Source organism: Hyaena hyaena, unplaced genomic scaffold (assembly GCF_003009895.1).
Source record: "Hyaena hyaena isolate Hyena2069 unplaced genomic scaffold, ASM300989v1 scaffold_50, whole genome shotgun sequence".
NCBI classification, from domain to species: Eukaryota; Metazoa; Chordata; class Mammalia; order Carnivora; family Hyaenidae; genus Hyaena; species Hyaena hyaena.
The window spans coordinates 1,217,338-1,231,991 of NW_024080682.1; the positions used below are offsets into that span (position 1 = coordinate 1,217,338).

Here is a 14,654-nt window from a genome sequence, read left to right on the forward strand (position 1 = left end):
GGTGGCGTAGTGCGGGTGGGGATGTGCGGGGAGACGGGGCTGAGGGAGGCGTGGCAGACATCGCATCCCCCACGTGAGTGCATGGTCATCAATGCCTCACCTCCTCTCTTTGGGGGCCCTGGACCCCCGTTCTGGTGGGACGACTCTTCGGGTGACGGCTGACCGGTGACGCCTTCTTGCTGCCTTGTTTTCAGAGGACTAACCGGCTGTACCAGGTGTCGGTTGGGCAGTGCCTGAGAGCAGTCGATCCCCTGAGTCACAAAGGCTACGTCGCGATGGCGATCTGCGATGGCTCCTCCCCACAGCGGTGGCGATTGGAAGGTTGAAGTGGCTGCTGTGGCCAGAGTGGTCACTCGAGTGTCCGTGTCGGCCTCCCCTGTAAGGTGTGGGGCTTGCGGGCACCACAAGATCCCTGAACCGACTTCCCAGTGAAGCAGAACCACCTTTGAGGAGGTGAGATGGCAGATAGGCTGGAGACCGGAGCCCAGGGTCAGCGTGGGCAAGTGAGGAAATTAACAGCATTTCTCAGCTGCTGAGGAATTTCTTGCTTATGGTGAGAAACTAGAATACAGTTTTAACTCTATAAAGGGTCCGGTATGTACAGAAAGACAAACCCAGGAAATTGATATTTCTGTTCAAACTTATTTATGCTTTTTAATCCCGTTAATAATGGAGTGGCATTTGTCTATCAGGAGCTTGTCATGATTTCCTTTCTGAGAAGGATTTCATAGGAAACAGACTTTTTTTTACTTCTCTTATCATGTCCTAAATAATTTTAAACGAACTGAATCCATATTACTTTTAACTTCAGAAGGCCTCATTTATAAGATTATATATTTAAGAGGCAATTAACTGTTATAAATTATTTTGACGGATTATGGTACTATCTACGTTTAAAAATAAAGGGTTCTTTTGATGATTTCCCTGGGACTTCTTGTCAGGTCTTCTTGTGTTGCGTCGTGCTGGGTGTGTCACACGGAGAGCGGTAGAGCTGGTGCAGCTGATGAGCCAAGAAGCAAGGTCGCAGCCCTGACCCCACACGTGGCACCACCGCTCTGCCTGCACCACGTGAATGTGATGCTGAATGTCTGTGAATTTGGGATCGTTTCCATTCAAGCTGCCTGTGCACCATCCGGGAAGAGTTGTTAAACAGGCAGGTGGACGCAGAGGTCAGGATCCCATAAACTACGTCTTAATCAGAAATACAGATTTAGATTACTGATTCAGGTTCACTGCGGGTAACTGGTCTGCTCAAAATTTCTATTCCTGCCTTACTTTTGGGAAGGTTTATGTTTCTAGGAATTTAGCCATTTCTTCTGAGTTGTCTCATTTGTTGGCCTGTAGGTTTTCCTGATGTTACAGTCGTTTGTATTTCTGTGGTATTGGCGGTTATTTCTCCTCTTTCGTGAGTGAATTTGTTAATCTGGGTCCTCTTGGGTTTTTTGTTTTTTAGGAATCTGGCTAGAGGTTTATCAATTTTGTTGATCTTTCCAAAGACCCAGCTCATGGTTTCACTGAGCTGTTCTGTGGTTTATTTTAGTGTCTGTTTTATTTCTGCCCTAGTCTTTCTTACCCCCTTCCTTTTGCCGGGTTTGGGTTTGTTCTCTTTCTGGCTTCTTGGAGTGGAAGGTTAGGTTGTTTGAGATTTTTCTTCTTGTATTGCTACAACTTCCCTCTAAGTTTTTGCTGCATCCCAAAGATTTTAGACTGTTGTGTTTTCATGTTCATTTGTTTGCATGTAGTTTTTCATTTCTTGGTTGACTTGTTCATTGTTTATTACCATGTTACTTAGCCTCCATGAAACTGAATCAGTAATCAAAAAACTCCCAACAAAAGTCCAGAATCAGATGGCCTCACAGGCAAATTCTATTAAAGAAGCATTTAAAGAAGAGTAAATACCTATGTTTCTCAAATTATTCCAAAAAATAGAGGAAGGAAAACTATCATATTCATTCTGTGAGGTATCTCCCTGATACCAAAATCAGATAAAGACACCACAAAAAAGAGAACCAGAGGCCAATATCTCTGATCAACATAGATGTGAAATCCCTCAACAAAACATTAGCAAACCAAATCCAATGAGACGTGAAAAAATCAGGCACCACAGTCAAGTGGGATTTATCCCCAGGCTGCAAGGAGGGTTCAGTATTCGCAAAACAATCAGCAGGAGACATCACAGCAAGAAGAGGAGGAGAACCATATGTTCAATAAATGCAGGAAAAGCACTGGACGAAGTACAGCATCCATTCGTGATAAAAGCCCTCTGCCAAGTAGGCCTAGAGGGAGCACTGTCGACATAATAAAAGCCGTATGTGAAAAACCACCGCCAGTATCATACCCAGTGGTGAAAAACTAAGAGCTTTTCCCCTACGGTCAGGCCCAAGACAAGGATGTCCACACTTAACCACCTTCACTCCCCACAGCACTGGAGTCCTAGCCGCAGTAATTAACATAAATAAAAAGGATCCAAATTGGTAAGAAGTAAAATTATCTGCAGATGACATGACACTATATGTAGAAAACCCAAAAGACTCCACCACAAAACTGCTAGAACTGTTAAGTGAAATCAGTAAAGTCACAAGATACAAAAGCAAAGTATAGAAGTTGGTTGTGTTCCTATACACTGATAATGAAGCAGCAGAAAGAAAGTAAGAAATCCCATTTACAGTTGCCAAAAAAAAATCTAGGAATAAACTTAACCATACAGGTCAAAGACTTGTACTCTGAAAACTATAAAACATTGATGAAAGAAATTCAGGATGACCAAATGTCTATGTTACATAAAGCAATCTACAAAGTTAACACAGTCCCTATCAAAATACCAATACCACTTTTCACAGAGCTAGAACAATCCTAAAATTTGTATGGAACCATAAAAGATTTCAAAAGTCTTGAAAAACAAAACGAGATACCACAATTCCAGATTTCAAGTTCTATACAGAGTGGATGGGAGTAATTAAAATAGTATGGTACTGGCATAAAAAGAGACACATAGATCAATGGAATAGGAAAAAAAAATCTACAATTATAAGGTCAATCTTTGACAAAGGAGGAATAAAGACAGTCTCTAACGAATGGTGTTGGGAAAACTAGACAGCTAAAGGCAAAAGAATAAAACTGGACCACTTTCTTACACCACACACAAAAATAAGTCAAGATGGACTAAAGACCTAAATGTGAGAATTGAAACCATAAAAATCCTTAGCACAGAGAGTTAATTTCTCTGACACTGGGTGTAGCAGTATTTTTCTGCTAGGTCTCCTGAGGCAAGGGAAATCAAAGTAAAAATAAACTACTGGGAATATATCAAAATAAAAGTCTTCAGCACAGTGAAAGAAACCACCAAATTCAAAGGCAACCTACTGAATGGGAGAAGATGTTTGCAAATGTCATATTCCATAAAGGGTTACTATCCAAAATAAATAACTGATACAACTCAACATCCAAAAAACAATCAAATTCGAAATGGGCAGAAGACATGAACAGACATTTTTCTAAAAAAAGACATCCAAATGGCCAACAGACTCATGGAAAGATGCTCAACATCACTCATCATCAGAGAAATACAAATCAAAACCACAATGAGCTATCACCTCACACCTGACAGAATGGCTAATTCCAAAAACATAAGAAACCGTGTTGGCCAGGATGTGGAAAAAGCACTCATGCACTGTTGGTGGGAATGCAAGTTGGTGCAGCCACTGTGGAAAACAGTACAGAGAGTTCCTCAGAAAATTAAGCACAGAACTACCTAATGGCCCTGTAATCGCACTGCTAGATATTTACACTGAAATACAAAAAGCTCTAATTTGAAGGGACATACACATCCCTAAATTTACTGCAGTATTCACAAGAGCCAAATTATGAAAGTAGCCTGAGTGTCCATTGATAAATGAACAAAGAAGATGTGTGTATTATGTATGTGTATATATACACATATATATCCATGCACATACATACAGTGGAATACCATTCAGCCATAAAAAAGAATGAAGTCTTGCCATTTGCAAGAACATGGATGGAGCTAGAGAATGCAATGCTAAGTGAAATCGGTCAGAGCAAGACAAATACCATAGATATCATTCATGTGGAATTTAAGAAACAAATGAGCAAAGGAAAAAGACTTTTTTTTTAATTAAAAAGAATTTTAGAGTGCATGTTGAGGTGGAGGGGCAGAGGGAGAGAGAGAATCTTAAGCAAGCTCTACACTTAGCACAGAGCCCGATGCAGGACTCAATCCCACAATCCTGGGATTGTCGCGAGTCGGACATTCAACCAACTGAGCCATGCAGACACCCCAGAGCACTCTTAATAGAACACTCTGGTGGTTACCAGAGGGGAGGTGCATGGGGGAACGGCTGAAACAGGTGATGAGGACTGAAGAGTACACTTACCATGATGAAAAAAATACAAACTTAGGAGTCATCTTTGCGCGCTGTAGATATCCACACTATAAAGGGAGGGTTTTTTCACCAAAATTACATCTTAGAGACACAATCTTATAGGGTACTTTCTCAATCTTTTTATCTTAAACAAAACACCATATTAGAAACGTGTTGGAGAATAAGATATCTTCTATAAATTTTATCTTTTGTCATTCAACTTCAAAGACCACGTGGTACACACAGAAAGCAGCAAGATGGTAGATTAAACTGTAAGCTGCCTACAAGAAACTCATTTTAAATATGGAGGCACAAATGTAAATGCATGTGGGACACTAACTGAAAGACATCTGAAGTAGCTGTATTAATATGACACAAAGGAGATTTGAGAGCAAAGCACATTACTAGGGATGGAGAGGGTCATTTCCTAGTAATAAAGGGGTCAATTCATTAAGAGGAAATAAAAATAATAACAACTTCAAAGTACATGCCACAAAAACTGATAGAGCTGCCAGGAGAGAACTAATCTACAACTACAGGAACACACCCCTCAATAATTGATGAAATAAGTAGACAGAGTCAGTAGGATATAGAAGCCTTAATGATACCATCCACCAGCTGGACATAATTAGCAATTATGGAACATACTACCTGACAAGACAGGACAGAATATGCCTTCTTTTCTTTTTTTTTCTTTTTTTTTTATGGTGCAAAAGCGATTTTACTAAAGCATGGGGAAGGATCCATGGGCAGAGAGAACTTCCAGAATATGCCTTCTTTTCAAGTAAAATCTACAAAGACAGGTGATATTCTGGGATATTAAGTCTCAATAAACTTATGCAAATTCAACTTGCGCAAAGTATAAAAGCTTAAAATCAATGACTAAGGCCTCTACTTTAGGAAAATAAAAAAAGAAAAGGAAGTTAGAAGAACAAAGAAATAGAAGAAATCTTAAATGTCAGAACAGAAATGAATGAAATAGAAGAAATGGAGGGGAAAAAAGCTGGATTAAGAACATCGTTGAAATGAAGCAAATGGAAAGATAACTCCATGCTCATGGATTAGAATATCGTTAAAATGTCCATACTACTCAAAGCAATCTACAGATTCAGTGCAGTCCTTAGCAAAGTACCAGCACTTTTCACAGAACTAGAGCAAATACTGAAATTTGTATGGAAGCACAAAAGTCTCCAAATAGCCAAAGCAACTTTGAGGAAGAGTAACGGTGAAGGTATCACAATCCCAGATTTCAAATACACTACAAAGCTGTAGTAATCAAAACAGCGTAGTTGTGGCACAAAAACAGACACATAGATCAATGGAACAGAATAAAAGCGACCATAAATACAGGCTTATATGGTCAATTAATATACAGCAAAGACAAGAATATACAATGGGGAGACGACAGTCTCTTCAAATAAATGCTACTGGGAAAGCTGGACAGCCCTGTGAGAAAGAATGAAACACTTTCTTACACCACAACAAAAATCAACTCATAATGGATCAAAGACCTAAATGGGAGACCCAAAACCATAAAACCCCTAGAAGAGAACACAGGTGCAGTGATCTCTTGGACATCAACCATAGCGTCATATTTCCAGATGTCTCCTGAGTCCAGAGAAACCAAAATAAACAATTGGGACAATACCAAAAGGAAAAGTTTCTGCACAGCGGAGGAAACCAATAAAACAAACCTACTGAAGGGCAAAACATATTTGCAAATGATGTATCTGACAAGGAGTTAATATCCAAAGTATGCCCAAACACATAACCAAAATACTGAAAATAACATGCAACTGAGCACGCACATATGCGCGTGCACACACACACGCACCTCTGAATAAAATGGGCAGAGATGGGCACCTGGCTGGCTTGGTCGGAAGAGCATGTGACTCTCGATCTCAGAATCATGAGTTTGAGCCCACGTTGGGAGTAGAGAATACAAAAAAAAAAAAAAAAGCATAGGACCTGAACCAACATTCTTCCAAAAACCTACAGATGGCCAACAGACCAATGAAAAGGTACTCAGTGTCACTCATCATCAGGGAAATGAAAATCAAAATACAATGAGGTATCACCTTTTACCTGTCTGAGTGGCTAAAATCAGACAGAAAGATCAGTGTTGGGGAGGATGATAAAGGAGAGAAATGAACCCCCGTACACTTGGTGAGAATGCAACTCGTGCAGCCACTCTGGAAAACAGTATGGAGGTTCCTCAAAGTATTAAAATTAGAAATACCACATGATCTGGTAATTCCACTACTAGATAATCTACACAGAGAAAACAAAAACACTAAATTCAAAAAGGTTACGTTCTCCCCCATGCTTATTACAGTTTTATCTATCTACAACAGCCAAGATATGGGAGCAGCCCATGTGTCCACCAGTAGATGAATGAATAAAGATGTGGTGTATGTGTGTGTATACAGTGGAATATTAGTCATAAAAAAGAATGAGGTCTTTTCCATCCGTCACAAGGTGGATGGTCCTAGAGGGTTTTATGCTAAGTGAAATAAGTCAGAAAAATACCATAGGATTTCACTTTTATGTGGAATCTAAAACAAAACGAACAAAGCAGAAACAGACTCATAAAAAAGAACAACAACGTAGAACTAGTGGCTGCCAGAGAGGAGGGAGGTGGATGGATGGGTAGAAGGGGTGAAAGGGTGTGGGAGGTACAGGCTTTCAGGTATGGAATGAATGCATCATGAGGAAGAAAGGTACAGTACAGGGAATACAGTCAATGGTATTGTATTAGCATTGGCTGGCGACAGGTTGGAGGTGCGCGTGTGGGGAGCATAGTACGATGCAGAGACTTTCCCGGTCACCGTGTTACACACTTGTAACCAACATAACATTGTGTGTCAACTTGACTTCAATTTTAAAAAAGTATCAGTACAACTGATAGAGCTCTAATCAAAAACCAAGGGAAAAGGACATGAATTATGCACATCAGGAATGAGAATGGTAACCTCACTAGAGAGTCTATGGACGTTAAAAAGGATTCGGAACTGTCATGCATTACTGGTGGGAACGCAAGATGATGCAGCCACTTCTGAAGACAGTGTGGCAGTTTCTTACAAAACCAAACAACTCTTACCATACAGTCCAGCAGTCGAGCTTCTTGATATTTACCTAATGGAGTTGAAACTTCTGTCCAGGGGGCTGAGGGAGAGGGGAAAGTGGGTGATGGGCATGGAGGAAGGCACTTGAGATGAGCACTGGGTGTTGTATGGAAACCAATTTGACAATAAATTATATTTTTAAAAAAAGTATGTCCATACAAAAACCTGCAAGTGATTTTACAGCAGCTTTAGACATAACTGCCAACAAAACAGGGACCCAATCAAGAGACCTTCAGTAGGTGAGCGGATAATAAACTGTGGTCCATCCAAACAATGTTCCTTAGCACTAAAATGAAATTAACAAGCCACAAAAAGGCCTGGAGGAAACTTAAATGCATATTACTCAATGAAAGAAACTAATCTGAAAAAGCTATATACTGCATGATTTCAACTACATGACAGTCTGTAAAAGGCAAAACCATGGAGGCAGTAAAAGATCAGTGGTCGCCATGAGTCGGGATGGAGAGATGAACAGAGCACAAAGGATGTTTAGGGCAGTAAACCTATTAGGTACAATACTACAGTGGTGGATAATAGTCATTAAACATTAGTCAAAACCCATAAAATACACAAAACCAAGAGTGAACCTTAATGTAAGCAATGGACTTCAGGTGATAATGAGGTAGGTTAATCATTTGTAATAAAGGTACCACTCTGATATGGAAGACCGGTGGGGGAGGGGGTTCAATCTGTTCTCAGTTTTGCAGATAAGGGATTATCATGACCACGTTTATGGGCTTAAGTAAAATGGACAGATTATTGGAAACAAATTATCCAACTTCTCTGAAGATATAGACAATCTGAACAGCCCCATAGCTGTTAAATAAATTGAATTTCTAGTTTAAAAACCTTCCCACAAAGAGAATTCCAGGCACAGATGGTTTCACCAATGAATTCAATCAAAAAACAGAAAAAGGGGCGCCTGGGTGGCTCAGCTGGTTAAGTATCCGACTTCAGCTCAGGTCATGATCTCACGGTTTGTGGGTTCGAGCCCCACATTGGGCTCTGTGCTGACGGCTCAGAGCCTGTTTCAGATTCCATGTCTCCCTCTCTGCCCCTCCCCACTCATTCTCTGTCTCTTAAAACTGAATAAATGCTAAAAAAACAAAATTATACCTGTAATACACAACCTCTTCTGGAAAACTTATGTAAATTTTTGATATTATGAGCAAGCCTTAACTATATGCCAGAAGACTAATATCCTTCATGAATACAGAAGCAAGATCCCCTTATAAAATACTAGCAAGTAAAATCCAACAATATGTAAAAAAGACAATGCATTATGAATAAACGGGTTTTATCCCAGGAATATAAGGTTGCTTTAACCGTAGAGAATCAATATAGTTTAATATAGAAGAAAAATCATATGATCTTGCAGAAAAAAAACATTTGACGGGATTCAACACCCATTTACAATCAGCAAACTAGGAATGGCAGGAAAGAGTCCTCAAACTGATAAAGGGCATGTACAAAAAAACTAGGTAGTCTCATATTAAAAAAAAAAAAAAAAAAAAGAATAGGTCAGAATAAGGCAAGGATTCCTGTACGTAGGACTTCCATTCAGCATCTGTAGTGAAGGCCTTGCCAGTACAAGTGGGCAATTAAATAAAAGGTATACTCATTACAAAAGAATAAGGAAGGGTCTTTATTTGCAGAGCATAGTCAAGATTAGAAAACCATAGGGAGTTTGGTTTTTGTTTTTGTTTTTGTTTTTTAAATTTATTTCTAGGAGAGAGAGAGAGAGACAGCGTGAGCAGGGGAGGGTCACAGAGAGAGGGAGTCACAGACTGAAACAGGCTCCAGGCTCTGAGCTGGCAGTGAGCACAGAGCCCAAAGCGGGGCTCGAACTCACGAACTGCGAGATCATGACCTAAGCAAAAGTCGGACGCTTAACCGACTAAGCCACCCAGGTGCCCCAGAAAACCATAGGGAGTTTTAAACAATACTACTAGACACAGTAAGGGAGTTTATCAGGACCACAAAATAAAAGGTAAATAATGAACTGTGCTTCTATAAAGAGCAATGAATAGTTCAAAATTGAAAATAATACGAGGAGGGGGAGGCAAGACGGCAGAGAAGTGGGGAGCTCCATACACTACACTCGCCCCCATATCTTGCACAGAGAAGACCTGAAGCCATAGGAGCCCTTACAAAATCCATAAGTTTGGGAGGAAAAGGAGAGAGTCCATTGAGAAAACCTTCTAGCCTGAGTGCGAACTGGGGAAGATAAAATCGGGCCGGGACCGGAGACACAGAGGGAGGGGAGGATCCCCCTCTGCGGGGACTCTAGGGGAGAAAAAGAGTGGCCAAAACTGCTCAAGACACGGTCCCTGTCGCTGGAGAAGAGAAAATTTCTGCTCGGGACACAGAGGGACCCGGTGTCCTGCTGTCCAGCTGACCCTGGGCGGGACGCACTGGTCCCAGGCGACCCAGGTGAAACTGCTCCTCGCTCGACAGCCCGACCTGGAGGGGACGGGAGCAGCGGCCTCTGCTGGATCCCCAGGGGGAAGGCGAGAGGCTTGAAACTGCTCTGAGGGGCTCGCCTGCGAGGTTATATTTCAGGCAATTTCAATGGGGCACGCGGACTGAGATCTGGAAACGAGGCCTGGCCTGGGACACAGAGCGGTGCCCACCTTGGCTGTGTCCCCGGCACGGGGAGTGTACACACCCAAAAGAGTGAGGTGCAGCGCTTGGTTCAAGAAGGGACGGGGGCACCGCCACCCTTCTCCCCACAACCACCAAGGCAGGACCCCATGGGACGCACTGGAGCAAACCACACCCACCCACGCTAGAGAGCTACCCTCTTATTTTATTTTTTTTACCGGAGCCGGGGCAGGTCCAACATGGATGCACTGCCCTGATGAATCCTGGTCACCGGCTTGCGTCAACCGTCACATTTAATCCACTCTCTAGATGTAAATTCTGCACCTACCTACCTTTTCATCCCTTTCTCTCAGGAGTAATCAGACTATCTTGTTTCTCTGGAGAACAGCAGCGTCTTTCTCTCCCCTCTTCTCCAACCACATTCCACTCTTTTTGCTCTTTGAAAAAAGCCTCTTACTACTTTTGCCTGCTCATTTCATTTCCAATTTCACATCATACCTACCCTGTCATCTCTCTCTTTCTCTATGCTCTTCAACCAGCACTGCATACACCCGGCTATTGAATTGTAGCTGGGAAATCCGGTTGTATGCTTTAAACTGTTCTTTGTCCATCGGTTTTCTTCTTTTTTCCTTTTCATTTCTTCTTTTTAATGTATTTTTATCTCTGAATATTCACCGTCCCTCCTTCCTCTTTTCTCTTTTTCGTTTTCCATTTCGGTTTGCGTGTTTGTTGCATTTGTCTGTGTGTTTGTGTGCCTTTGTTCCCTGTGTGTTTGTCTATTTTCTTTTCCAGGACTACCTCAAGAAACAAGCCAAAGTACACATGGCGGAGACTCCCAAATACCACTGTGAGTAGGGAAATAAAATAACCAAGGTCTCTTGTTAGAGGAATCAAGAGATACCATTCAAAGAACACTTCCTGAATGGACAGGCCCTGGACAAAGAGCCTTCTTTGGTACAGCAGCACTCACAGGTGGAGTTTGCATAACAAGCTTTTAAAACTAACAAGAGATAGAAAGCTAACCAGAATGACGAAACAAAAGAGCTCTTCTCAAAAGACATTCCAGGAAGAAATGACAGCTAAAGAACTATTCAACATAGATATAAGCAACATACCTGAACAAGAATTTACAACAATAGTCATAAAATTAATCGCTGGGCTTGAAAAAGGCATGGAGGAAATCAGAGAAACTATTGCTACAAAGACTATGGAGCTTAAAAATAGTTGTGATGAATTAAAAAGTGCTGTAAATGAGATGCAGAATAAAATGGAGACGTCCAATGCATGGATTGAAGACGCAGAAAGGAGAATAAGTGATTTAGAAGACACAATTATAGAAAAAGAGGAAGCCGAGAAAAAGAGAGATAAACTGATCCAGGAACGCGAAATGAGAGTTTGAGAGCTCAGCGATACAATCAAATGGAAAAATATCTGTATCATGGGAATCCCAGAAGAGGAAGAGAAGAAATGGCGCTGAATGAGTCCTGGAACAAATTATAGCAGAGAACTTCCCCAATCTGGGGAAGGAAACAGATGTTGAAATCCAAGAGGCTCAGAGGATTCCCCTCAGACGTAACTTGAATCCATCTTCTGCACGACATAACATAGTGAAACTGGCAAAATATAAGGACAAAGACAGAATTTTGAAAGCAGCTAAGGAGAAAAGGGCCCTAACATACAAAGGGAAACCTATCAGAGTGGTGACAAACTTGGCAGGCCAGGAAGGAATGGCAGAAAATCTTCAATGTGATGAATAGAAAAATACGCAGCCAAGAATCCTCTATCCAGCAAGCCTGTCCTTCAGAACAGAAGGAGGGATAAAAGTCTTTCCAAATAAACAAAAATTGAAAGAATTCATCACCACTAAACCAGCCCTACAAGAAATCCTGAGGGGGACTCTCTGAAGGAAATGTTTAAGGAACGCAAGATACCAGAGACACCACCACAAGCATAAATCCCTCCAAGAACACGATGACTCTAAACCTATATATTTCAATAAAAACACTGAATGTAAACGGACTAATGCCCCAATCAAAAGACATAGGGTAGCAGAATGGATAAAAAAAAAACGAACATCCATCTATTTGCTGTCTATAAGAGACTCATTTTAGACTGGAGAACACCTTCAGATTACAAGTAAGGGGATGGAAAAATATATATCATCCTACTGTAAGTCAAAATAAAGCTGGAGGAGCTATACTTATATCAGACTAACTGGACTTTAAATTTAAGACAGTAACAAGGGATGAAGAAGGGCATTATGTAATAATTACAGGGCCTGTCCATCAGGAAGAACTAACAATTATAAATTTCTACACACCGAATATGGGAGTGCCTAAATATTTAGAACAATTAATGACAAACAGAAACAATCTTATAGATAAGAATGTGCTAATAGCAGGGAACTTTAATACTCCGCTTACAGCAATGGATAGGTCAACCAGACAGAAAATCACTAAAGAAACAATGGACTTGAATGACACATTGGACCAGATGGATCTCGCAGATATATTCAGAACTCTACATCCCGAGGCCAGGGAATTCACTTTCTTCTCAAGTGCACATGGCACATTCTCCAAGATAGATCACATACTGGAACATAAAGCAGCCCTCAATACATATGAAAGAACTGAGATCATGCATACTTTCAGATCACAATGCTATGAAACTTGAAATCAATCACAGGAAGAAGTCTGGAAAACCTCCAAAAACATGGAGGCTAAAGAACACCCTACTAAAGAACGAATGGGCCAATCAGGCAGTTAGAGAAGAAATTTAAAAATATATGGAAACAAATGAAAATAAAAATACAACAATCCAAACTCTATGGGAGTCCTAAGAGGAAAGTACATTGCACTCTGGGCCTATTTCAAAAATATGGAAAAAGTGCAAGTGCAAAATCTAACAGCTCACCTAAAGGAACTAGAGGCAGCGCAACAAGAGCATCCCAAACCCAGTAGAAGAAGAGAAATAATAAAAATCAGGGCAGAAATAAACAATATAGAAACCAAAGAGACAACTGAACAGATCAATGAAACTAAGAGTTGGTTTTCTGAAAAATAAACAAAATTGACAAACATCTAGCCAGGCTTCTCCAAAAGAAAAGAGACAGCACTCAAATAGACAAAATCATGAATGAAAATGGACTGATTACAACCAGCCCCTCAGAAATACAAGCAATTATCAGGGGATACTATGAAAAATTATATGCCAACATATTGGACAACTTAGAAGAAATGGACAAATTCCTAACCACACACTCACTACCAAAATTCACACGGGAAGAGATAGAAAACCTGGACAGACCCATAACGAGAGAGGAAATTGAATCAGTTATCAAAAATCTCCCAACAAATAAGAGTCCGGGACCAGATGGCTTCCCTGGGGAATTGTAACAGACATTTAAAACAGAATTAATACCCATTTTCTCAAACTATTCCAAAAAATAGAAATCGAAGGAAAACTTCCAGACTCGTTTTATGAAGCCAGCATCATTTTGATTCCCAAGCCAGACAGAGATCCAGCCAAAAAGGAGAGCTACAGGCCGATATCCTTGATGAATACGGATGCAAAATTCCTCAACAAGATACTTGCAAATCGAATGCAACAGCACATAAAAAGAATTATCCACCAAGATCAAGTGGGATTCATTCCTGGGTTACAGGGCTGGTTCAGCATTCGCAAATCAATCAATGTGATACATTACATCAACAAAAGAAAAGATAAAAATCAAATAATCCTGTCAATAAATGCAGAAAAATCATTTGACAAACTACAGCATCCATTCTTAATAAAGACCCTCGAGAAACTCGGAATAGAAGGAACGTCTTTACGCATCATAAAAGCCATCTGTGAGAAGCCCTCACCTAACATCATCCTCAACGGGGAAAAACTGAGAGCTTTCCCCCTGAGAGCAGGAACACGACAGGGATGTCCACTCTCACCACTGTTGTTTAACATAGTGCTGGAAGTCCTAGCATCAGCCATCAGACAACAAAAGGAAATCAAAGCCATCAGAATTGGCAAAGAGGAAGTCAAACTTTCACTTTTCACAGACGACATGATACACTACATAGAAAACCCAACAGACTCCACCAGAAGCCTACTAGAACTGATCCAAGAATTCAGCAAAGTTGCAGGATACAAAATCAACGTACAGAAATCGGTTGCATTTTTATACACCAACAAGGAAGCAACAGAGAGACATCTAGAAACTGATCCCATTCACAATTGCACAAAAAACCATAAAATACCTAGGAATAAACCTAACCAAAGATATGAGAGATCTGTATGATGAAAACTACAGAAAACTTATGAAGGAAATTGAAGAAGACACAAAGAAATGGAAAAACATTCCATGCTCATGGACTGGAAGAGTAAATATAGTTAAAATGTCATTACTACCCAAAGCACTCTACACATTCAATGCAGTCCTAATCAAAATTGCACGAGCATTCTTCTCAAAACTAGAACTATCCTAAAATTTGTATGGAACCACAAAAGACCCCGAATAGCCAAAGTAATACTGAAAAATAAAACCAAA

General features: G+C 40.6%; 1 protein-coding gene across 1 annotated transcript in view; it reads left to right on the forward strand.

The window, feature by feature from the left end:
- Nucleotides 1–930, forward strand: part of GALNT11 (polypeptide N-acetylgalactosaminyltransferase 11) — a 49,907-nt gene extending 48,977 nt beyond the window's left edge. The window contains 1 exon segment of the mRNA XM_039230689.1: nucleotides 195–930. Within this exon segment, the coding sequence (XP_039086620.1) occupies nucleotides 195–326 (132 nt within the window). The 3' untranslated portion in view covers nucleotides 327–930.
- The last annotated feature ends 13,724 nt before the right edge of the window (nucleotides 931–14,654 follow it).